At 40.5% G+C, this 26,055-nt stretch overlaps 1 protein-coding gene and 1 pseudogene across 2 annotated transcripts in view; both read right to left on the bottom strand.

The window, feature by feature from the left end:
- HCLS1 (hematopoietic cell-specific Lyn substrate 1) overlaps positions 1-26,055 on the bottom strand; it is a 29,898-nt gene that overhangs the window by 1,297 nt on the left and 2,546 nt on the right. Inside the window, exons 2-11 of one of the 2 annotated variants that reach the window (XM_002813236.5) lie at positions 25,019-25,102; positions 24,034-24,107; positions 13,915-14,044; positions 12,080-12,190; positions 10,195-10,249; positions 4,491-4,601; positions 3,782-3,837; positions 3,084-3,153; positions 1,486-1,697; positions 341-445 (exon numbers count right to left, since the gene is read on the bottom strand). In XM_002813236.5, the coding sequence (XP_002813282.1) occupies positions 341-445; positions 1,486-1,697; positions 3,084-3,153; positions 3,782-3,837; positions 4,491-4,601; positions 10,195-10,249; positions 12,080-12,190; positions 13,915-14,044; positions 24,034-24,107; positions 25,019-25,102 (1,008 nt within the window). The remainder of the gene's footprint in view (positions 1-340; positions 446-1,485; positions 1,698-3,083; positions 3,154-3,781; positions 3,838-4,490; positions 4,602-10,194; positions 10,250-12,079; positions 12,191-13,914; positions 14,045-24,033; positions 24,108-25,018; positions 25,103-26,055) is intronic. The other variant, XM_054551420.2, reaches the window with a different exon arrangement.
- On the bottom strand, positions 22,015-22,145 carry LOC112132781 (U4 spliceosomal RNA; annotated as a pseudogene).

Raw genomic sequence — 26,055 nt, 5'->3', positions numbered from 1 at the left:
TTCTTCAATCTCCTCCCACACCCACCCACCCAAAACACATTCCAGAGACAATGGGAAGAGAATGTAAAAGGTGTGAGGGGAGGGAAGTAGAAAACAAGTCAGATTCTTTGGGAGACCAAGAAAACATTGAAGCAAAAGCACATTGTTGAGCTACCACAGCTAGGATAATCATCTCTCCTAGTTTGCCCAGGACAGAGTAGTTTCCCAGAAGGCAAGGTCTTCAGTGCTAACAGCAGAACAGTGCAAGGCAAACCAGGATGGTTGGCCACCCTGCACAGCCCACCTTCCTAAGACTCGAGGAGATGGGGTGGGAGCAGAGAATCTTTGGGGGTTTGCTCACCTCCGGGAGAGTCTGCCTAATGGGCAGCAAGGGCACTGGGTGTTCCCTGCTGGTTCTCACAGGCTCAGACTCTGATGATGGAGGAGTCCCAGCTGGAGGCCAGGCCTGTGGAGTATGAAGCATCTCTCAAGTAAGCAAGCCTCCATCTTCACTCTTTTTTTTTTTTTCGAGATTGACTCTCGCTCTGTAGCCCAGGCTGGAGTGCAGTGGCGTGATCTCAGCTCATTGCAACTTCCGCCTCCTGGGTTCAAGCGATTCTCCTGCCTCAGCCTCCTGAGAAGCTGGGATTACAGGCACGTGCCACTATGCCTGGCTAATTTTTGTATTTTTAGTAGAGACAGGGTTTCACTATGTTGGTCAGGCTGGTCTTGAACTCCTGACCTCCTGACTTCGTGATCTGGCTGCCTTGGCCTCCCAAAGTGCTGGGATTACAGGCGTAAGCCACCATGCTCGGCCCATCTTCATTCTTTTTATTTTATTTTATATATTTTTTGAGACAGGGTCTCACTCTGCTGCCCTGGCTAGAGCAACAGTGGTGAGATCATAGCTCACTGTAGCCTCAAACTCTTGGGCTCAAACGATCCTCCTCTCTAAGCCTCCCAAGTAGCTGGGACTATAGGCAGGCACCACAATGCCCAGCTAATTTTTTAATTGTTTTTATAGAGATAGGGTCTTACTATGTTGCCCAGGTTGGTCTAGAACTCCTGGCTTCAAGTGATCCTCTCACCTTGGCCTTCCCAAGTGCTAGGATTACAGGCATGAACCACCACACCATGCATGTCTTCACCATTACATTTACCAGGAACACCCTCTCCCACTCTCTGCCAATTCAAATGGAACTCATCCCTCAAGATGGGCTCCAACCTGAAGTGACGGCCCCTTCCTCATAGTTCCTACAGCAATAATTGGCTGTGCTGGCTGGTGACTTGCTTTCTGTTGTACTATGTAAATCTTGAGGGTTTTTTCTAACATTCTGATGGGAGGTCCAATTACAGTCAGACTGAAGTCTTCTAAAGACAGAGACAACAGACCTTGCCTAACCCAGGGGAGGCCTTTGCCTTATTTTCTGCCAATGGTTTGGACCCCTTAGGCTCCTGTCTGGGCAAGATATCCTGGATATGGATCCCAGAGGGCCAGGCGCTCACCTCTGAGGAGATTTTCTTGGGCAGTGGGGCCCCTACTGCTGCCTCTTCCATAGCTATCACTGGCTGTGGAGCCTCAGGGCTCATCTTTGTCACAGCCTTTCGCTCCTGTTGCCTCCTGGCCACCTGCTGTGCCTTCTCCTCTTCCTCTCGCTTCCTCTTCTCCTCAGCCATGGACTCAAATTTCGCCTTCAGCCCACGGGCACCACTAGAAGCTGCAGACACAGGCAAGAAAAATTAGGGTTGTCTTGGATTGGAGGGTGGGGAAGGGCGTGGCACTTGAAGGAAGAAGGGGAATCAGTTAAATATCCAGGAGGAGGGATTTGTGGGACAGGAAGGTAAAGAGGTATTGATAGAGGAACAAGGGGATAATAGGAGGATGGCATAGCCCTGAAGCCTGGATTTTTATAAAGCCAGGCTATACGACCTAAGACTCGTGTCTTTTTTTTTTTTTTTTCTTGAGACAGGGTCTCAGCCCAGGCTGGAGTGCAGTGGTACAGACATGGGACACTGCAGCCTCAACCTCCCAGGCTCAAGCAATCCTCCTACCTCAGCCTCTGGAGTAGTTGGGACCACAGGTGCGCACCACCACACCTGGCTAATTTTTGTATTTTTTGTAGAGAGGGGATCTTGCTGTGTTGCCCAGCCTCATTTTGAACTCTTGGGTTCAAGTGATTATCCTACTTCAGCCTCCCAAAGTGCTGGGATTACAGGTGTGAGCCACCATTCCCAGCTGACTTGTGTCCTTTCTAAATTGTAAACTCTGGGCTTCCAACCAGCATCCTCCCCTGTACATATTCCATAAATCTGTATGCCTTCTTCGAGCCACCACTCATCCTCAACCCCATCCGAAGCTCCTATCCCTGTGTGTCCTTCCCAAGTGGTTCCCCACCAATGTTCCCACGCCACCCCACACCTGTCCCAAGTTCTCTGCCTCCAATTCCTTCCCCGATGTCACTCTGTCTATCCACTTGAGTTTCTTTCTTTCTTTCTTTCTTTCTCTTTCTTTCTTTTCCTTCTTTCTTTCTTTCTTTCTTTCTTTCTTTCTTTCTTTCTTTCTTTCTTTCTTTCTTTCTTTCTTCTTCTTTCTTTCCTTCTTTCTTCCTCTTTCTTTCTTTCCTTCTCTCTCTCCTCTCTCACTCTCTCTCTCTCTTTCTTTCTTTCTTTCATCTCACTCTGTCACGCAGGCTGGAGTTCAGTGGCATGATCTCAGCTCACTCCAACTTCCGCCTCCTGGGTTCAAGCGATTCTCCTGCCTCAGCCTCCCAAGTAGCTGGGATTATAGGTGCTCACCACCATGCCTGGCTAATTTTTGTATTTTTTTATAGAGATGGGGTTTCCCCATGTTGTCCAAGCTGTTCTTAAATTCCTGAGCTCAAGCAATCCTCCCACTTTAGCGTCCCAAAGTGCTGGGATTACAGGCGTGAGCTCCGCCTTACCTGGTTTTTCTAGGAAAGACAGAATCTGGGAATATGAGGATAGGGATCAGGTCTAACTCAGCTAATCTAGGTAGTTAAAGGCATGGAGGATATAGTCTGGGGAAGAAAAAGAATGAGGGAGAAGGAAGTGAGGTGCATGGAGAGTGAATCACTAAGCCTCACCGGCTTCTATGGGCGTCGTCTTCTTATAAGCTGTGGTCGGGGCCTCCATTTCATTGAAGCCAACAGCGCTCTGCAGGCAGGAGAACAGCACGTGTGTTGTGGGAGAGGGGCAAGGGTAGTGGTGACCTGGAGGCGGTATTGGGGGTTGGGGGTCACTATAGGAGGTATCCCTAACTATTGGATGCTCAACAGCTGGACAGCATGTTCCAGTGTTGTTTTGTGGTAGAGAGGGGGTAAAAAAGTTCTTAACTGCTGAGTTCAGCTCCCCCTTTCGGCAGCTCAGTGACCTTAGAATCTCATATCTCCAAGCCCAGTTGCCTAGAATGTAGCAGGGCCCCTGGCCAATGCATGAGGAGGAACTAGAGTAGGGAGGACAATGGCATGGGGTAGGAAGAGACTTAAGATTGGGTTAAGCAATGCCAAGAAATCAATACAATTTCTAGTCCAATGAGACCTTTCCCTGTGGTTTATCTGTGTCTCTTTATGCCTCTCCCACTGTCCTCAAAGCTCAGGCTTTGGAAGACGTGCCCCTTAGACGCTGAGGGCAGTCAGTGGGGAGTGCAGGACGCCAGCAGGACAGGCTCTGTGTGCCCAGCACCACCGTCCCCTCCCTCTCCCAGCCTTCTTCACGCTCTTCTCTGCACACTTTCCTAAACTTAGGGAACTCTTCTTAAGACATTGGTGTTCTGGTGCTTTACCTTATCCACTCGGTCCTTCTGGATTCCATACTGGCCACCAAAGCCCTTGGCATAATCTGCAGGACAGAAAGTTCTGAGTTATAGGAGATCAAAATACTGGGAATGGGTGGTGAGAAGAATCAGTGGGAAGAAAAACAGGAATGTGGAAAACAGATGTAGGAGGAAATGTGAGAATCAGAGGATAGAGGGAGGCATGGATGGGAAGAGAGGGAAACAGATGGGGAAAAAATCTGGGAGCGAATGGAGAAGACAAAGATGGAAGTAGGGAAACATGGAAAGCAGAAAGCAATAGATAAGGAAAAATGTAAAAGAAATAGGAAAAAATAGAGCACTCCAGCCATCCCTATGGGTTCCAGGGAAGCAGTAAACCTCTTTATCTTCTGTGAAGACAGCAGAGATCCCTCTAAGACTCATGGCAAACCATCTTTTGACCATCACCCAGCCTGTCTGTCCTCATTCCTTCCTCAACGCCCCCTTCTCTCTCACTTCCCTCCTAGGCCCTGCTCTTAATCCTTCTGTTTTCCTCTCCATCTCTCCTCTCTCCCCTCACTACCACCACCAGTCCCCACACATGTGCTTACTGCCCTGGCACCCCCTGCTCTGCACATCTGCCCCTCTGTATTCTGGGGCCCCCGGGTGAGCTTCCAGAAAGGAAGGAAGGAGAGCCCTGTGCTATCTGTGACCTTCCCCCCTTCCAAACCCAACTCACCTCGCTGGGACTCGTGTTTCTCCGTCTCTCCCTTGTAGTCATATCCCAGAGCTGCTTTGTCCCGTTTATCCTTCTCCACCCCGTACCGGCCACCAAAGCCACGAGAGTAATCTGTGGTCGAAGGAGCAGTCATGAGAGCCCACCCTTAGGCTCCAGCACAAAGGGAAGTGCTGGAGAAGAGAGGTCAGCAGGAATGGGTACAGAGTGTTAGGGGCCTGGGAAAAAAGCAGGGCTTGAATACAGGGGAATTAAAGAGAAGCCATGTCTTAAGTAGTCTTTTAATTGAATACTGCTTACTTTTTCCCTCTCTTCTCTCATTTCCATGCCAAGATGAGAAGAACATTCCATTTTCTCCCTTCTTCTTCAAGAAGGGGCAAGTATAGGGAGTGAGGAGATTGCAGGAAAAAAAAAGGCAGATACATGAAATGTATGCCTTTCCCCTACTCCCATGTAAGCACATAGAAATGTCAGATAAAACATAACAATTGTGTTTTAAAGAGTGAAGCTCAGGCCAGGCACGGTGCTCATGCCTGTAATCCCAGCACTTTAGGGGCCGAGGCAGGTGGATCACCTGAGGTCAGGAATTTGAGACCAGCCTGGCCAAAATGGGGAAACACTGTCTCTACTAAAAAATACAAAAATTATCCAGGCATGGTGATGTGTGTCTGTAGCCCCAGCTACTGGGGAGGCTGAGACAGGAAAGTCACTTGAACATGGGAGGTGGAGGCTGCAGTGAGCCGAGATCGCACCATTGCACTCCAGCCTGGGTGACAGAGCGAGACTCCATCTCCAAAAAAAAAAAGCGAAGCTCAGAAGAAAAGAAAGGGAAAAAATCCGGGCTCCAGAAACCAGAGACAAACAGATGAATCAAAGCTGTATGTGTGAAGATAATTACGAACTGACACCACAGAAAACCCAAGGACATTTTGGGGGGATTTTTTGTTTGTTTTTAGAGATAGGGTCTTGCCTTTTGCCCAGGCTAGAGTGAAGGGTACAATCATGGCTCACTGTAACCTTGAACTCCTGGGGTCAAGCAATCCTCCTGAGTAACTGGGACCACAGGCATGTGTCACCATGCCTTGCTAATTAAAAAAAAAAAAAATCTGTAGTGATAGGATCTCACTATGTTGCCCAGGCTAGCCTTAAACTCCTGGGCTCAAAGGACCCACCCACCTCAGCCTCCGAAAGTGCTGCGTGAACTACCACACCTGGTCAGATTTTAAATTCCAAATGTAATGAATAGGGATTAGGATCGAGGCTCTGTGATTCTGATTTCCATATAAGAATGGGGGAGGAGGGAAGAAAGCCAGAAACGAAGCTCTGTCCACTCCTATAAAAGAGTACTAGAAAAATTCTACTCATTTACCCAGGAAAATTGTGAAGGGGGCTTGTAGCCTGTTCAATATTTGATAGGGGGAAAATTTGCTTATGAGACTTGGAAACTCCAAGCCTACATCTGAGTGTAGAATGCAAATACACATTTTTTTTTTCCACTTACGTGATGCAGGAATTCTAAGATGAGAAATTAACTAAATACTGATCCAGGAAAATAAACATTTTGGAAAGAGTAAGCATAAGAAAGATGGCATGAATATGAGACAAAGTGATCTCAAGACAAAGTGCATTCTAAGAGACAAGAAAGACATGCTCCAATGATAAAAGAACAATACCTTTCATCAGGAATATGTATGCTGGCATAAACCTATTCACAGAACCAAAATTCATGAAGCTCTCAAATAAAAGAAAAATATAAAAAACCAGGTGTGGTGAATGCCTGTAGTCCCAGCTACTCAGAAGGCTGACGCAGGAGGGTGACTTGAGCCCAGGAGTTTGAGACCAGCCTGAGAAACATTGCAAGACTCCAACACACACACACACACACACACACACACACACACACACACACACACACACACACAATGCAAAAGCTGACAGAAGTAGAAAGAGAAATAGACAAATCTGTAATAGTAGTTGAAAATTTTAACACCATTCTTTCATTAATTAATAGGTATTTTAGGCAAAAACGAATCAGTAAAATTATAGAAGATCCAAACATTATCAACTAATAAGACCTAATTGACTCTTACACAACACTATACCCCAAACTACAGAATATGCTTTTTTTCATGCATATAGAACATTGACCAAATAGACCATGTGCCATTCCATAAGTCTCTAAGACAGTAAGTCTCAGTACATTTCAAAAGACTGAAATATTAGAGATCATATTCTGATCACAATAGAATTAAAGTAGAAGTCAATACCAATAAAATTATCTAGAAAATTTTCCTGATACTCAGAAAATCAATAACTGCTTTTAAATAATACATGTGTCAAAGAAGAAATTACAAGGGAAATAAGAAAATATTTTTAACTGAATGATTTCTTTTTTTGTTGTTGTTGTTGTTGTTGTTTTTCTGAGACAGGGTCTCACTCTGTTGCCCAGGCTGAAATGTAGTGGCACAATCATGGCTTGCTACAGCCTCAACCTCCTGGGCTCAAGTGATCCTCCCACATTAGTCCCCTGAATAGCTGGGACCATGGGTTTGTGATGAATGAAAATTAAAACACATATAATATTTGATGAATGTAGCAAATGTTTGTAGCAAATGAACATAGTGTTCAGAGGGAAATGTATAGCTTTTTAAGTGCCCATATAGTAAAGGAAGGCTTAAAATCAATTACCTAAGTTTCTACCTTAAGAGGCTAGAAAAAGAACAAACTAAATCAATACTAAGTAGAAGAAAAACATAATAAAGATAAGAGCAGAAACCAATACATTTTTTAAAACAGGTAAACTATAGAGAAAATTAGCAAAGCCAAAAGCTTGTTCTTTGGAAAGAGTAATAAAATTGATGAACTTCTAGTAAGAATAATTAAAAAGAGAAAAAACACAAATAAGTAAGATCAGAAATGAAAATAGGCATTTCATATCACTAGAAATCTTACAGAAGTTAAAAAGAAGAAAATATTATAAATGAATTTATGCCAATAAACCTGACAACACAGACAGAATGAACAAATTCCTTGAAAAGCACAACATACCATAACCAACTTAAAAACCAGAAAGACTTGAACTCCATGGGAAAAAATAACAATAAAGGAAAAAAAATGTGCATTACTATTAAGACCTCTAGAGTTGAGCCAGAAGTAGAGGCAATATTTCCCTGGATGAGGTACTTACTAAACCCAGGGCACATGAAATTCTCATAAAACAAATATCCCTCTTCTTCACTAAAATAAGTGTATAAACAAAGATTACAAACCATCAAGGAAATAAATAACCATGAGGAACAGCAGATTAGTCAGAAGAAATGGCACAGCCAAGAACTGCAAATAATATAAAATATGAAAGAAACGGCAAAGTACATGTTTAAAATAATTAAACAGCTTAAAGAAGAGGCACAGGGAACCGTAATGAAACCATAATGTCTTATGGAAAATGAATCAGCAGATGTGCAATAGAACCAAAAGAAACTTCAGAAATGAAAATATCTGATGTGGTGGCTCATGCCTGTAATCCCAGCACTTTGGGAGGCCAAGGCAGAAGGATCACTTCAGCCCAGGAGTTTGAGGCCAGCCTGGGCAACATAACGAGACTTTATCTAAAAAAAGAGAGGGAAGGCAAGGGAAGGGGAGGGGAGGGCAGGGCAGGGCAGGGAAGGGAAGGGAAAGGAAGGGAAGGGAAGATATTTGAAAGAAAGTTTAAAACGTAATGGACAGCTTAAACAATAATGAAATACAGCTAAAGGGAGAATTAGTGAACTTAACCTAGATCTAAAGGAATAACCCAGAATGCGGCACAGGGACATAAAGAGAAGAGAGAAGAGGTATTATTCAAAGAGAAAATTCCTGAGAACTTCCTATAATGAAAGTCACATCTGAGGTTGAAAAAGGGCAGTAAGTCCCATATAGGATAATAAAAGTAGATCTAACATCCAGACACACCCTAATAATAGTGAAGAATATCAGAGACCAAAAGAAAACCTTTAATTAAAAAAAAACCCAGAGATATAAGACATGTTACCTACTCAGGAATGATAGTCTGACACAAGAGAGAGACAATGAAATAAGATCTTCAAAGTGATGAAGGGAAAATAAAAAATGAAGAATGATGCAACATAAAGACATTTTTCAAAGACTGAAAGTTCTTTCATAGACATTAAAAGAATTATCAATGGAATATTTTAGCAAGAAGGAAATAGAAGACACAAAGGTGAAACAATGAAATACAATAAGCAATGTCGAGCTAGGAAATAGGTAAATACCTTGGTCAATTTAAATAAGCATTTACTAAGTAATAATAATGATTCATTTTTGTGGGGTTTATAAGATGGAATCAATAATAAGACGGAATAAGATGGAACCAATATACTGAACAACAACAATATGGTTGGTTAAAAAGAATGTAGTTAAAATATTCTATGTTTCTGTTATACTCAGGAAGAGATTGTGATTAATTTTAAATTTAAGTCAAAGATGCATGTTAAAATTCAGGAATAACCTTCTAAAAAAAAGGAATAGAATACCTTATTTTCAATCCATTAGAGAAAAAAGAGGGATTCAAAAACTGGATCGATATGGCCGGGTGCAGTGGCTCAAGCCTGTAATCCTAGCACTTTGGGGGGCCGAGGCAGGCGGATTACGAGGTCAGGAGATCGAGACCATCCTGGCTAACACGGTGAAACCCCATCTCCCTAAAAATACAAAAATTAGCCCTGCGTAGTGGCGGGCGTCTGTAGTCTCAGCTACTCGGGAGGCTAAGGCAGGAGAATGGCATGGACCCGGGAGGCGGAACTTGCAGTGAGCCGAGATTGCGCCACTGCACTCCAGCCTGGGCGACAGAGCCAGACTCCGTCTCAAAAAAAAAAAAAAAAAAAAACTTAATCAATATTATAGAAAGTGATCATGGAGAAAAAGAGAAGCAAGTACACGCTGGGTTTAAAAAGCATATAAAATAGGGCCGGGCACGGTGGCTCTCACCTATAATCCCAGCACTTTGGGAGGCCAAGACGGGTGGATCACGAGGTCAGGAGATCGAGACCATCTTGGCTAACACAGTGAAACCCCATCTCTACTAAAAATACAAAAAAAAATTAGCCAGGCGTGGTGGCAGTCGCCTGTAGTCCTAGCTACTCGGGAGGCTGAGGCAGGAAAATGGCGTGAACCCAGGATGCAGGGCTTGCAGTGAGCCACGATAGCGCCACTGCACTCTAGCCTGGGTGACAGAGCGAGACTCCCTCTCAAAAAAAATAAAAAAGTATATAAAATAGCGCTGGGTGCGGTGGCTCATGCCTGTAATCCCAGCGCTTTGAGAGGGTGAAAGGGGAGAATCACTTGAGCCAAAAAGTTCGACACTGCCTGGGCAACATAGTGAGACTCCATCTCTACAAAGAATAAAAAATTAGCCAGGCATGGTGGTGCACACCTGTAGTCACAGCTACTCAGAACGCTGAGGTGGGAGGATCGCTTGAGCCCAGGAAGTCAAAGCTGCAGTGACCCGTGATTGTGCCACTGCACTCCCGCCTGGGTGACAGTGCAAGACCCTGTCTCAAAAACAAACAAATGAACAAAAAGTAAATAAAATAGTGGTGAGCTGGGTCATGGAAGTTAAAAAGCTGATGACAACTGTTGGAAGATAAAGTCTTAGCAGAAGAGCCTGCCAGTCAGATTGCTGAGGCTGAGTGAAGTACAGTGTCCTTGCCTTTCTGAGATGTGTGCTTCTCCACTTCTCCTTTATAATCAAAGCCGACTGCTGACTACAGAGAAGAGGAGAGAGAATTGGTTAGAGTCAGAGCTGACAGGTTTTCCCCTTCCTAACCTCACCTTACTCCCAGCCAGCCCCAGAGGTAGTTTGTAGGGGCTTCAGGCTGAGTATGGGTGTTTAATGTAGAAACAGGCTGGTATGGACACAGGATACTACAGAGCAATGAACATAGGCCCTGGACACAGACAGTTTTAGGTTCAAACCCTACATCCCCTATTTATAGTTGTTGAAGTTTAGGCACATTCCTTTATATTACTAAGCCCCAGTCTCTTTTAATACAAAATCAGGAGAGGCATGCCTGCCTTATCTACCTCGACTGTAAAATGAGAGAAATGATCCCTCTTCATTTGGGATATCATGAGAACTAAATGGGACAAGGTAAAGTGTCTACTTAGGTTCATTCGCTAACTTAGTGCTTTTCTTCCTAACGAATCCTCACAAAGGTGAAATGTGATACCTAGAAAAGTGCCTTGTAAAGTATAAAGCACTCTGCTCATGAAGAGACATTACCCTATTCCCAGTTGATAATGCTGTGCCTCTTCTCTTTCATTACTCAATAATGGCAACACAAATATGTGGATTTTGGTGGGATAACTGCAACCAGGAGAGTCTGGATCCTAGCTGGCTCTGGGACTGGACATGTTGCCCAGATACCCAACATTACCGCAGAGTTTTGGAGCTTTGTTCTCCATCTGGCTCAGGAACTATGGGTATCTAAGCAAGTCTGGGTTTTTGCATATTAAAAACTAATTAATATGTATTGTTTCTTGATTTACATGACACACTGACTGGGTGATTCCATTTGTGGCTTGTGAGCAAAAGATGTAAGAATCGGAGATTAAGCAAAGGCAGGCAAGAGTGGTGCCAAGATGGAACAGGGAATTCCATCCTGATTCTAGAACATTGCATGCTCCATATTCTACTATTGCCTTCTACATCTTCCCTTAGCTTTGCAGTATGTTTTAAACTTTCCTGGTTTTGTTTTTCATGGTTTTACCCCCCATGATGCAAACAATTAAGTTCTAGAACTTAGCTGCCTTAGCTTCCAATCTTTAGCTTTAAGGATTCATGTCCACCTAATTAACCGTTGGTAAAAACAAAGAAAAAATCTCAGCTAACTGTGAAGGAGATGTCCTCTCTCTGTGCAGCTGCAGGGCAGGAGACACCATTCTGCGCCATAAAAAATGAGTTCAAAGAATCCGACCTAACAAGGCATGAAACTAAAAACATCAATGAGTTATCAATCTTACTCTCCTGTCAACAATATGATATTGTAATCATACGGTACTTTTTTTTCTCTTTAAAACAACATTTTGTTTTGTTTTGTACAAAGGAGTCTTTAAAGATATCTGGACTTCATAGATTGACGCTAAATTCTGTAAATAGTAACCCTAATTAGTTGTTTAACTGGATTATCTGCTTCCATGGCAATAATATTTAAACTGATGACTCTGTTTTCCTAAACGGCATGAGTATTTATAAGGTTCTGATGTTAAGCCAAAAGAAGAGCTTAGACGATTCTCTGTTCTATCTTCATGCATATGAGTATAATAAAAACCAGTGGCTTGAGGAATTATTCATTCAAACACACAGTTTGAAAGTCTTCTCCTTATTTGAATCACTGTCTTTCAGCTCAGCATGTGGCTTCCAACACTGGCACCAAGGAACTTGCTGAGGGAGGTATCTTTGTGATGGTGTCAGGTCCTCACAGCATCCACTGTCCTGTCTTTCAACAAAGAAGCATGTGCCTCCATCCAGGAGTGAGTGTGGGCAACTTCACATGACTGGAGGTGAGTGGTTGAGAGACAGAGTGGTCACTTACCTTGTCTGTCCTGTCCCTCTCAACTCCGTACTTGCCCCCAAAGCCTTTGGCAGCATCCGTCTGAGAAGAGTGCTTCTCCACCTCGGCAACATACTCATGGCCCACTGCACTCTGAGAAAAATCAAGGATGGAGTGAGTGAAAAGATAAAAATGACCTTAAAAAAATAAATACAGAGATGGAGTGGGATGTAGGCATGTAAGAAATTCCATTCTGGGTCAGATCTATGGCCTCTGACAGTGGTGCCAAGGAATATGAGATGGGAGAGCAAGATGACTTTTTCTGGAGACCTGCTCATCCCTGTTCTTCTTTAATACCATTAGGAATCCTTCATTCTGAACACTCCCATAGGATGGGCTGGGAACCAGGGGATAGAGACTAGGTAGACAGAGCAGTGTTTAAACCAGAAACAAAAAGAGCTGAAACAAGAGCACTGTGCAGCAGAACAGAGCGTAGTGTGGGGTAGTGTGGAGGAAAGACCAAGGGGACTGACCGGACGCCATAGCCAGGATGGAATATTTCACTAGGAGAGCCAGTGATTTTGTTCTAGATCTTTGCTCCTGTATGGCCATCAAAGTTCAGAAGTGAACTCTGAGCTTTATACAACATGTAATGTAGGACATATATACAAAAAAAATCACTAAATACACAGTAAAGAAAATAATAAAGAGAAGTTGCAACATAGACATAATACATAAACATTTAAAAGCAGCAAATGATTTTAAAACATATTTTTTCCTTCTCCACTTGTGTTTCCTGTCTTCTTGGTCTAGGAGTTGCAGTGTGGTTGGGGCTACAACAGGCCAGCAGTTCCAATATCTTGGCTTTTATTTTCTGCCATGTATATCTTATGTGTTGAGATCAGAAAAAATTGATACAAATAATATGTGGACATTATATTTTAGAGACCAAATGAATACTGTACTTTTGAATAAGTTTTAACTCATGAACCAATAAATGAGTCAAAAAATATATATTTTGATCTAGAACAAAAGTATCTGGGTGTTTTAGTGAAATATTTTATATATACTTAAATATTATATACTATATATTTATGAATAAACTATATATTTATAATATAAATATATCATATACTTATAATATATTAAAATATACATATAATATAAATTTATATATTTACATTTACTTATAATTATGTTGCATATATTAATAATATATATTTATAAATATATAAGTATATAATATATAATGTATTAATATATAATATATTAATTATATACTTATATATAATACTTATATGTAACTATATACTTATATATAACAGATACTATATATAAGTATATATAATATATTATATCTATATTATATATTATATATCATATTATATAACATATAATCTACATTATTAATACATTATATTACACATTATATATTAATAATATGTAATATTAATATTATATACTATAATTAATATATAATATATATTATATTTTATATATACTTATATATAGTTTATATATTATATTTTATATATACTCATATAGATACTTATATATGAGCATATATAAAATATATTATATTATATTTATTATAACATACATAAAATATATAAGTATATATAATAAATATATACTTATATAATTATATACTTATATACAATTGGCTCTTATAGAGCCAATTATTTTATAGCCAATTATTATAGAGCCAATTATTTATTATAGAGTCAATTATATATACTTATATATAATTGGCTCTTATTACAGAGGTATATAATTATATATAATTATTTATACATATTTACAAAATATATAAGTATATATAATATATCAATTTTTTAATGTATTTTTTTAAAGCAAATCTTTCCCTTTCAACTTACCTTGTCCATTCGGTCTCTTTCTACTCCAAACCGTCCTCCATAGCCATGGGATGCTTTGGGCCCTGACTCCATCTCTTTCTTCTTGAGAACATCATGCTCCGCTGAAACTTTGTTCCTCAGCTGGTGGATGCTGGAAGAAACCACATGACAAAGGCTCATCTATATCTATCCCAGGGAGATCAACAAACCCATCTTCCCAGAAAAATGGAAGTCTTGAAGTCTGTCCTGTTTATTTTCAGTAATAACCTGGGCCCCCAAAATATACTAGCGATGGGTCTAGAAGTAAAAGATCAGTCTAGCCTGCATACTATAGCCTGATTTAAACTCTCCATAGGCCAATAATATTTCCTCTAGTCTGTTATTTTGCTCACTAAAATAACCTTCTGATCTTTAGTCCCATTTTTCATGTTCTTCAATATTAGAGGACAATGACACCTATATTCTGATAACTGGAAAGTTATTTTCTTTTCTGAATGGATCTGCTTTCTATCAATCAGAGGATGTGTCTCAAAAAGCAGAAAAATATTCACATACCATTGGACCTACACATTCTAGTTTTAGGAGTCTACATCAGGCAAATGATTTTAAATATGGCAAAGCTTAATGTCCTTAATGTCTAAATGATACTCATTGAAGCATCGTATATAATAGCAATAACTAAGAAACAATCTATATGACCAATGGTTGGATAATAGTTCAATAAATTGAAATACTACCTTTCACTAGTGTACTAGGAAGTCATTAAAAATAATGCTTATAAAAACACAGAATTGGGGAAATTTATTTAAACATTAGTAGTATTTTTTATGCTTTTTGGTCATGAATTAAGATCTTCTGCCCCTTCCCCCCAGGCTGATAATACCTGAGAAAACTAAGGACTAATGAAAACTAACTAACAAAATCCACTCACAATAATTGCCATAACACTTTAAGCCTCAAATTATCTTGATTTGAAGGGACACCTCTATCCCTAAGAGAAAGCACCACCAAAAAAAGGCATTCTTTTTCTTACTTCACACCCACTTCCATCTTTACCATGAAAGGTAACTGCAACAATTAAGAGGGCAGAAAGCCATCTTGGCCAACCTCTTTGGCCTGAGGATATGAAGTGATAGCTCAGCCCCATGTGACAATCAGATCTGTTATTTGGACACATATAAGGATCCGGGGATTCTTGGAAACATTTGGGCAAGAGAACCCTAAATAAGAAATTTGACTTTCTGCAGCAAGCAATGAGGGGTTAGGGTATTGAGATAGTGATGTTAGATGGTGAGCTGGGACTTTATCAGCTCAGGACAACCAGACACATTGGTTATACGTAGAATGGCTGTCTCACAGCAGAAATTGTCTTCTTTTATGGAAGAATAGATCCATGTGGTGGCCTTTAGTAGATAATTCCACTAAAGGTCTTTTAAAAAAGTCTTCTCAGCTTTAGCCACAGTTAATTTTAGAAAGCTGGCTACGAACCAGATGAAATTAAGCCAAGTGCTGGAAGAATCCAGCACTGGAAGAATCCAACTGAAGTATTCAGATGAAAGATGAAGAAAATGGGGCCAAAATTTACTTTCAAATGGAAAAAATCTGCAATTTTTTAATGAATATAATACTTGTTAAATGGGTTATAACTATATTATAGTTAAAACAAGTTTTTAAAAGGGATTAGAAAATGATACTCAGGAATATTCATCTAAAGGATAACAGAAAAACTAGTCAGGGGATCATACCAACAGATAATATAATTTGAATGAAATTGTTGAGGCCCAAAGAAAACAGACTTCTTTAGGTTATAGCTGAAGTCATTCTAAACAGGTTATTCTTCTTCTTCTTCTTCTTCTTCTTATTATTATTATTATTATTATTACCAAGACAGAATCTCGCTCTGTCGCGCAGGCTGGAGTGCAGTGGCATGATCTCAGCTCACTGCAATCTCTGCCTCCCGGGTTCAAGCGATTCTCTTGCCTCAGCCTCCAGAGTAGCTGGGATTATAGGCATGCATGTCATGCCCAGCTAGATTTTGTATTTTTAATAGAGACAGTGTTTCACCACGTTGGCCAGGCTGGTCTCAAACTCCTGACCTCAAGTGATCCTCTTGCCTTGGCCTCCCAAAGTGCTGGGATTACAGGCGTGAGCCACCATGCCCGGCCTAAACAGGTCTTCATTATGTCATTCCTTCATTTGATAACTACTAACTAAAAAACTTTAAAGTGTGAGGTACTGTTAGGCTCTGAGGACACAAAGATGTTTAATGTATGGAGATAGAGGACAGCTGGAAGAGATAGAGAGGAAAACAAAAAATTCCAATTCAATATGCTGTGTTGTGCCTAAGAAACTTTTGACATGTTAACTCTCAGATATCCAATTTAAGTTTTAAAAGACTTTGGATTGGTAAAGCAATGCAGTTTATGTGAACAAAGCAAAATGTAGCACCTCAAAGATGACTCATTCCTCAATCTGTGTTTGTTTTTTATTACAAAACTAAAAGCACAAATGTGAGTGACTCAGAATATAAGGTTTTTATTCACAGATGACCTGATCATGTATGTAGAAAATCCTAAATAATTCACACAAAAAAAGCTACTAAAGCATTGTGCATTTGGCAAGGTCACAGGATACAAGGTCATTATATAAAAATCAATTGTATTTTTACATAATGGCCATAAACATTTGGAAACTGAAAGTTAAATATAAATACATGAAATAATATGAAACATTTTAGGATAAACTTAAAGTATGTGCAAGACCTAAACACTAAAAAATATTTCTGAAAATACTAAAGAAGACCTAAATAAATGGAGAGATAGCCCATGTTCATGGATTGGAAAACTCAATATCATTAAGATGTCAATTCTCTCTAAAATGATCTATAGATTCAATGCAATCCCAATCAAAATCTGAACAGGCGTTCTTGTAGGAATTGACTAGTGAATTGTAAAATTTATGTGAAAATGTAAAGTCCTGGAATAGTAAAATCTTTTGTTTCTTTTTTTTTTTTAAAGGAGAGCAAAGTTGAGGACTACATGATTTCTTGACTTATAAAGCTACAATAATCAGTGCAGTACGGTATGCTGTCAGGGTAGAAAATAGATCAACAGAACAGAATAGAGTCCAGAAATAGACCCACGTGTGTGGTCAAAGATGCCAGGTAAGTCAATGGGAACAGGATACTCTTTTAATAGTGGTGAAAAACTAAATAATCACATGGAAAAAAATGAACCTCAATCTTGACCTCACACTGCACAGAAAAGTCTACTTGAAATGGATCATAGACTTAAATGTAAAAGCTAAAACTGTAAGTCCTTTAGGACAAAACATCAAAGAAAGTCTTCACAACTTTGGGGTAGGTAAATATTTCTTAGACATATAAAGCATTAGCCCCATAAACTTTTTTTTCAATAAATTAGACTTCATCAGATTAAGATCTTTTGCTCTTAAAAAGATGCCATTAGTAAAATGAAAAAGTGGCCAAGCGCGGTGGCTCACGCCTGTAATCTCAGCACTTTGCGAGGTCGAGGCGGGTGGATCACATGATCAGGAGCTCGAGACCAGCCTAGCCACTATGGTGAAACTCCGTCTCTACCAAAAATACAAAAATTAGCCGGGCGTGGTGGCGGGCGCCTGAGTCCCAGTTACTCAGGAGGCCAAAGCAGCAGAATCGCTTGAACCCAGGAGGCAGAGGTTGCAGTGAGCTGAGATCATGTCACTGCACTCCAGCCTGGGCAACAGAGCAAGACTCCATCTCAATCAATCAATCAATCAATAAAGTGAAAAAGCAAGTTATGTTCTGGGAGAATACACTTATAAAACACATATTTCACAAAAGACTTACATCCAGAATATATGAAGAACTTTCAGCAACTTAATAAAAAGACAAACAACTCACTTTAAAAGTGAGAAAAAGATGTGAACAGATACTTCATAAAGAAGATATATGAAGATATATGAATGGCAAATGAAAATATACTCAATAAAACTGGTCATCAGAGAAATTCAAATTAACTTAAAAGAGTGGTTAAGTTGGTTTTGTTGTTGTTGTTGTTGTTGTTGTTTTGTTTTGTTTGTCTTTTAGAGAAGATCTCAGTCTGTCACCCAGGCTGGAGTGCAGTGGGGCAAACATGGCTCACTGCAGCCTCAACCCCCTGGGCTCAAGTGCTTCTCCTGCCTCAGCCTCCCGAATAGCTCAGAATACAGGTGAGCATCCCCACACCCAGCCAATTTTTAATTTTTTTGCAGACTCAGAATCTCTCCACGTTGTCCAGATGGTCTTGAACTCCTGGGCTCAAGTCATCCTCCTGCCTTGGCCTCCTAAAGTGCTGGAATTACAGGCATGAGCCACTGCACTCAACTAAATTTAAAAATACTAACAATAACAAATGTTGACAAAAATGTGGAGCATCTGAAACCCACACATTACTGGTAGGAATGAAAGAGGGTAAATTCCCTTTGGAAAAGAGTTTGAGAGTCTCTCAAAATGTTTAACATACACTTATTATATGACTCAGCAATTCTACTTCTGGCAATTTCCCAAGAGAAATAAGGATATGTCAACAAAAAGATTTGTACCCAAATGCCCATGACAGTTTCATTTGTAATAGATCCAAATTGTCAATAATCCAAATGTCTATTGACAGGATAATGAATAATCAAACTGTGACATATCCATACAATGGGATACTACTTGACAATATAAAAGAACAAAAGACTTATATACACAATACCATGGATAAATCTGGAAAACATTATGCTGAAAGAAGACAACACAAAACAATACATTCTTTATTATTCTGTTTGCATGAAATTCTATGCCAGACAAAACTAATCTATAGTGACAAAAAGATCAGTACGGGGTGTATTGACTGCAAAGAGGTGCAGGGAAATTTTCATGGTAATAGATACATTCTATATCTTGATTGCATGGTGGTTATATTATATATATAGTCAAAACTCATTGAACTATTTGCTTATAATGATTAGCTATCAATAAAGTTAATTTTTGCCTGGGCATAGTGGCTTACACCTGTAATCCCAGCACTGTAGGAGGTTGAGGCAGGTGGATCACTTGAGGTCAGGAGTTCAAGACCAGCCTGGCCAACATGGTGAAACCCCGCCTCTACTAAAAATACACAAATTAGCTGGGCGAGGTGGCACATGCCTGTAATCCCAGCTACTCAGGAAGCTGAGGTAGGAGAATCACTTGAAGCTGGGAGGCAGAGGCGGAGGTTTCAGTGAGCCAAGATCGTACCACTGCACTCCAGCCTGGATGACAGAGCGAAACTCTGCCTCAAAAAAAACAAAGTTAATTTTTGAAAAATAATAAAGTGACGAAAACATTAAATGAAAGAGACTTTGGGCACTCATAAAGAGGTTTGTTTATGAAGTGATTGTAGTATTATTAAGGCCAACTTATCAAGTACTTTGTCACTGTAAACAGAATAGCAAGCAGCCTTAGGGAATGGCAATAGCTTAGCTCATGGGAATTTGCATTTCATTTCAACAAAAGAATTATGGACATGACGATATTATGTTTATTAGACAAAAACAATATATTGGTTAAGATTTCAGCCCATGGAGTCAGACTGAGCTGAATTCAAATTACTACAGGCTGAGTATCCCTCATCCCAAATGCTTGAGACCAGAAGTGTTTTGGATTCAGGATTTTTTTCAGATTTTGGAATATTTGCATATACATAATGAGATATCTTGGGGATGAGACCCATGTGTAAACAGGAAATTCATTTATGTGTCATATACACTATATTAAGGAAGATATTAAAGAAGAAATAAATAAATGAAGGTAACTTTATTTTTCCCTTGGGGACGCTGAAAAAACTGTTGTGCACCTTAATTTTGACTGCGACCCATCACATGTAGTCAGGTGTGGAATTTTCTACTTGTGGTATCATGTGGGTTTTCAAAAATTTTAGATTTTGGAACATTTTAGATTTTGAATTTTTGGATTAAGGATGCTCAACCTGTATCTCTGTATCCTTGGACAAATTGCTAAACATTAATATATCCATTCACTTTTCTGTGAAATCAGGATGCCAATGTCATCTATGATATAAGATTGTTTTTAAGAAGTACTCAGTGTTTTGCATGACATATAATAGCTTAATAAATGTTAGCCATTATTCTTAAGTTATAGCCATGGCTCTTCCCAGTACCCCTGTGAGGTAAACAGGGATGGTACTATAATCTCCAGTCACACTGGAAATCAAGATAGGATGCTAAAATATTATTACTCTCCTCAGCATCATGAGCCCTTTTACAGCAGAGCTGGAATCAGTCCCTAGAGCTCCAGAATTCTATTTCTATACTCTTGGCATTACACCATTCTTTATTTCCACTTGCTATAAAATGTCAGGGCACAAGAAAAAGGACAGGGCCACTGAGGCAGACATCCTATGGTTATAGCTCAGTAAAGATTTAATCTAAAGGCCAGACAGGTTCCAGGAAGCGCTGAAAGATTATTCCAGAGCAGTGCCACTCAGTGTGTGGTCCACAAGCTGAACTGTTTCTGTTTCACAGGGAAATAAGAATAAAAATTGAGAATATGTGTTTAGAAACTTTTATAGCAATTTGACATAGTGATTTTATTCTTTTTCTTTTTCTTTTTTAGAAATGGGGTCTCACTGTAGCCCAGGCTGGAGTGCAGTGGCTACTCACAGACACAGTCCCACTACTGATCAGCACTGGAGTTCTGACCTGCTCCATTTCTGACCTGGGCAAGTTCACCCCTTCTTAGGCAACCTATGGTCCCCTGCTCCTGGGAGGTGGGAGGTCACTATATTGATTCAGAATTCAGTGTGGAGACCCAATCAGCATAGAGCACTATAGCCCAGAACTACTGGACTCAAGTGATCCTCCTGCCTCAGCCTCCTGGGTAGCTGGGTCTATAGGCACAGACTAGCATGCCTGACAACGTTGTGATTTTATTTCTGTTGAATTTAAAAATAAAAACTGTGTTTGTATTGTCTATGTTATTTTTAACCATTTATTTTTCCAGAAACTCAGTTTTATTTTATTTTGCAAAAGTATCAGTCTGTGACAGATTTGAAAATAAACAACCTGGTCAAGGGAAAAGACACCCTTGAGTCTTGAGAATGAATGGGCAAGAGTGGAGAAAAGAAGGTGGAGAGAAGGGTCATAGTTCTTGAAAACCAGGCAGTTCCTTTACAGAACAGATAAGGGAGGCATAGGACCATTTGAGTTATTCACTGAATTACCAAATTACTATCCAAACTAAATTTATTCAAGACAGACCTAAAAAGAGACATCACGGTGTGGGGAAGGTAGTAAGATTAGTAAGAACTACAATCACTTCCTTTTCCTGCTTTTAGTCGTCTCAGCTCTACAGCTACTGTTTTGTTTTGTTTTGTTTGTTTGTTTTTTCTTTTTTCATTTTGGGATCTGTCAGTGTTAGCATCTACAGCTACTGTTCTCCTCTCCAATTTCCCTCTCCTTTCCAAGGACCATGGTGATTCCCATCAGATGTTAAAGACTGGCTTAGCCCACACTAACGAGACGGAATCCCCAAATAGTGAAGACTTACTACTGGAAAGTCCTCTAGAGGTCTTTTTGATCCAGATGGGCAAAATGAGAATCAGAGAGGAAAAGGGACTTGTCTAAAGCCACCTGGCCTGTTACCAGCAGATACTAGGCTTTTACTCCTTGATAACCTGGGTAAATGGGAGATGAGCGAGCTTTTTTTGTCAATATCTCCATTGTTTATTCTATCTGATAGATTCAGTTAGGTTAACAAGGAAATGTGCAGGGTCACTATGTTGTACCACTCCAGGCAGCACCAGTCAGAGTGATCTGTGTACAGGAGTTGCACAATACAACAGTCCAGGTAAACACCACTTAGGAGAAAAAAGGGCTGTTGTCTGTTTACACGTTTGTTAGATTTTAGAAAGGAAATCTGATTAAACTAACCTATATTAACAGGAAACAAAAATAACATCACTGAGCTGCTCAGAAGTGCTAAGTACTGCATTAGACATTGGCTATCCCATTGAACTCTAACTATACATCTTCAGGGTGGCTATTTTTTTTTAAGTTATTTCATTTTTTTATGAGGGTTGCTTGCTTTTTTTTTTTTTTTTTTTTTTTTTTTTGCCAATGCCTACTATATTGCAAGTCGTCATGGCGGAGTGTTGGGAAAAGTTTTCAATTAGCAATACTCACACCTCAGATAAACCTCATTGGCTACAATATCACCACTGTGCAAAGCTAGGGTTGCTATTCTTATCCCCGTTTGATAAATAAGCTGAGGTTCAAAAAAGTTATGTGACCGAGTTCACATTGCTAAGAGTGGCAGAGTTAGGAATTGAATCTAAATCTATCTGATATCCAAATTCAAGCTCTTTCCATAAGATTATGGCAGGAATTTAGGAGACTTCCTTAAAATATTGTATTCCTACCTCCTATATATGAAACAGGCACTGGGAGAAAAAAGGTATGAAGTGTGCATCCTCATCTGGACAATTCCCAGAATACCAGCGTTGAGTGGTCTTTATTCAGAAAAGGAAAAGGGTCTTGTGGTTTTTTTTTTTTTTTTTTTTGATCTATGAGTCTATAGAGGGGTATCACAGAAGCTTCCTGAATGACCCTGTTCCATTGTTTCAATCTTTTTCCAGAATGGCGTGGTTTAAGAATAATATTCATTATAGCTACTTAATTGAAACCATTTATTTATTTATTTATTTATTGAGACCGAGTCTCGCTCTATCACCCTGGCTGGAGTGCAGTGGTGCAATCTCAGCTCTATGCAACCTGTGCCTCCTGGGTTCAATAGACTCGTGCTTCGGCCTCCTGAGTAGCTGGGATTACAGGTGCCCGCCACCATGCCCGGCTAATTTTTGTATTTTTAGTAGACACAGGGTTTCATCATGTTGCCCAAGCTGGTCTTGAACTCCTGACCTCAAGTGATCTTCCTGCCTCGGCCTCCCAAAGTTTTGGGATTACAAGCATGAGCCACCACACCTGGCCGAAACCATTTATTTCTGATTAAACAATGCGGTACTGTCATCCAGTTGTAGAAACTTGTGCCAGGCTTTCACAGTGTGTTGCTTGTGCAATGTGGTCATCCACTGACACTTTTTAAAATCTAGAGGTAAAAACCCTGCTTTTAGGGTACGGTGGGGGGAGTTAAAAATGGAGCTTAAAACTGTATTAATCTTGCCATTTTGTGTGTAGTTGTTGAATTTTTGCTTGTTACACTATTTATTGTGTCTACCTTGCTACTAATGTTTGACATTCTGATACTATCCAAAGCAGATGGTCCTGGTTAGATGATCCTGAATCATCCATGGAAGAGAGGAGGGGATCTCTCAGGCTGAATGTATGACATATCCCACAGAAACCCCTGGATATGTCTGTAAGTTCCTTTTATCTTCTGGTATCAGAGGGTTTTGTTTGTTTGTTTGTTTCTGGTAAAATGCATATGGGGCTATAATCTTAAAGATCCCTGAACATCGTTGCCAAAATAGTTTTTATCAACAGGTTTTCCAAGTGTTACATTTCTTCATATTACCATTCATGGCTTCCAACTTCTGTCAAATAGCTAAGTACAAATCTGTATTTTAAAAGTTATTTGGGCCAGGTATGGGAGCTGAAGTGGCCTCTTTTTATAGCATTTATTCTGAGTTCTTCACCTTGACATTTTACTGAATTGTTCTTAGTTCATCTGAAGGAAGTCACCCTGAATTCTAAATATATATTTACATTTATCTGAAGAGATAGATAGGAGATAGATGATTGCCAGGTAGATAGATAGAGAGGACCTTAGTATTTGGGCCACTTCCTCTATGAATCTCTCATGCCTTACTAAAGGAAGGGAGGCAGTTAATCCAATAGACCCACTTGGGGAAATAGTAGAGTTGTTAGGTATAAAAGACAGATAATAGTGTTGAGGAGGGTAAGAGGAGAGACATAAAATGGAAATACGCAATGACACACACAGGTACACACAGGAACAGACTATAGAAAAAAACAAACACAATAATACATAGACATGAACTACCCTATCCTTTTCCTCCCTCATCTTCCCCCAAGTCTCTGAGTTTTCTTTGGGCTCTTCCCATAACCCCCTTCCTTTTCCCCAGTCCTTTTGGCACCTACTTGATGTGTTCTGTGCGTCCAGAGCCCTCGATGGTCTTGGCTCCCCATCGTTGCTCCTTTTCAGAGATGTCATTCTGCAAACAACAGCACGCAGTAATACATGACGGCAAGAAATGTGCCACATTGAGAAGGGCCACCCAACTGACACATGCCCTGCATGTCCCGTGTCCACTGCCTTCTTCAGTCTGGGTCTTTATTCACATCCCCTCTATATTTATCCCATCCTGACCCCATGTAAGAATTAAACCGGTGAGGCCATGCGTAGTGGCTTATGCCTGTAATCCTAGCATTTTAGGAGGCCTAGGCGAGTGGATCTCTTGAGGTCAGGAGCTCAAGACTAGCTTGGCCAACATGGTGAAACCCCATCTCTACTAAAAAAATACAAAAATTAGCCAGGTGTGGTGGCATGCACCTGTAGTCCCAGCTACAGGGACTACTCGGGAGGCTGAGGTAGGAGAATCGCTTGAACCTGGGAGGCAGAGGTTGCAGTGAGCCGAGATTGCACCACTGCACTCCAGCCAGGGCGACAGAGTGAGACTGTCTCAAAAAACAAACAAACAAGAAAACACAAAGAATTAAATTAGTGAGCTCTGAAACCTCCATTCCTCCTCTGCATACTTCATGCCTACCCCATCTGGTCTCCTACAGCTTTTTAATCCCCCAGTTACACATGTCCAGCTTGAATCCTGGATCATGGGCCAGGGGAGACCCAGGTTCACCTGCTTCTCACCTTCAGTATAGCCTGACATGGCCTGTCAATCACACTGGCAAACTCACCCACACCTGTCTCCTTTCATCCCTGATACCAGGTATCATGCATGCCCCACAGGTGACAGCCAATTGTCCTACCAATTAGTCCCAGTATGAGGGCTGTCTCAGTCCTAGAAGGCCCTTTTCCAAGCATCCTCAAAGGTCACAGAGTGGCCTATATGCCCTCCCCACCCCACCCTCTGCACTGTCCAAGCAAAACTACTTCCAAACTCACCACAAAGTCAGGATCTGTGTCCCAATCATCACCCTGGGTCTCCACGGAAACAGACACATCATGGCCCACTACAGACTTCCACATCTGAGAGAGACCGGAGATGGGAATAATTAGGGACAAAAAAGGATCAAGAGGAGGGAAAATAGGAATGCTGAAGTCAAAATATAGCAGCCCAATATTTCCTGCCATTTTTTTTTCTTAGAAGAAAATAGAAAATGAAGCAAAGCAAATGGGAGTTGTAGGAAGGCTTTTCTGCTCAGTTACAAGATGAGAGATGGGACTTTATTCAAGATGAACTGATGTGGCCTGGGCCCACCTGGGGCTAGAGAGAAGTCATCATGGGTGTGGGTAACACTAGGTAACCCATGAGTCAAAATTGCTGGAATTGTTCACTTGTGTCCCGAGGCCAGCCAGGCAGTGGCTGAAGGTGGTTGGCAATGAGGGGTGCTATAATATCCCTAGAATTATGGCCTCATTTCACTCAGGTTTCTATATATGATTCCTTTGTCGCTGTTGAAATACAAATTGGTTCTGCTTCTCACAAAGTGAACATCTACATCCCTCTTTACAACCTGCTGAACTATACTGAGAATTTTTCCAGCCTCTGGTCCAAGTGCTGTCCCACATCCATACTGAGTCTGGTCACCTCACAGCTGTGTAAGGTCAGCAGGGACAGTCGGCTGAAATTTCCACATGGAACAATGCATTGGGAAAGCATTATTTGCTGGGAATAAGTCAGTTATTACTCAATTTTTTAAAAATGGTTCAATTAATTGCTAAAGAAAAGTAATTCAAAAAATAGCATGTTTTCAAGTTGACAATTTATCGTAGAAAAGAAAAAAGAATAATATGTAATAAATCTGATTTTGAACATTAAGAGGTATTCAATTTTTATCAACTAAATAAATGTTGCAGAAATATTTAGAGAACACTAGCTTGGAAGGGTGCCAAACTTATTCTGCTAGGGCATTCCCAGTGTTCTAGTCGGCCTTCCGGACTGTGCAGAAGGAAGAGCAGCACAGTTGCTCTGCATCTGT

The sequence above is a fragment of the Pongo abelii genome, chromosome 2 (assembly GCF_028885655.2).
Source record: "Pongo abelii isolate AG06213 chromosome 2, NHGRI_mPonAbe1-v2.0_pri, whole genome shotgun sequence".
NCBI lineage: Eukaryota > Metazoa > Chordata > Mammalia > Primates > Hominidae > Pongo > Pongo abelii.
The sequence above is the reverse complement of the archived record's forward strand: the minus strand, read 5'-3'. Positions and strand labels throughout refer to the sequence as shown.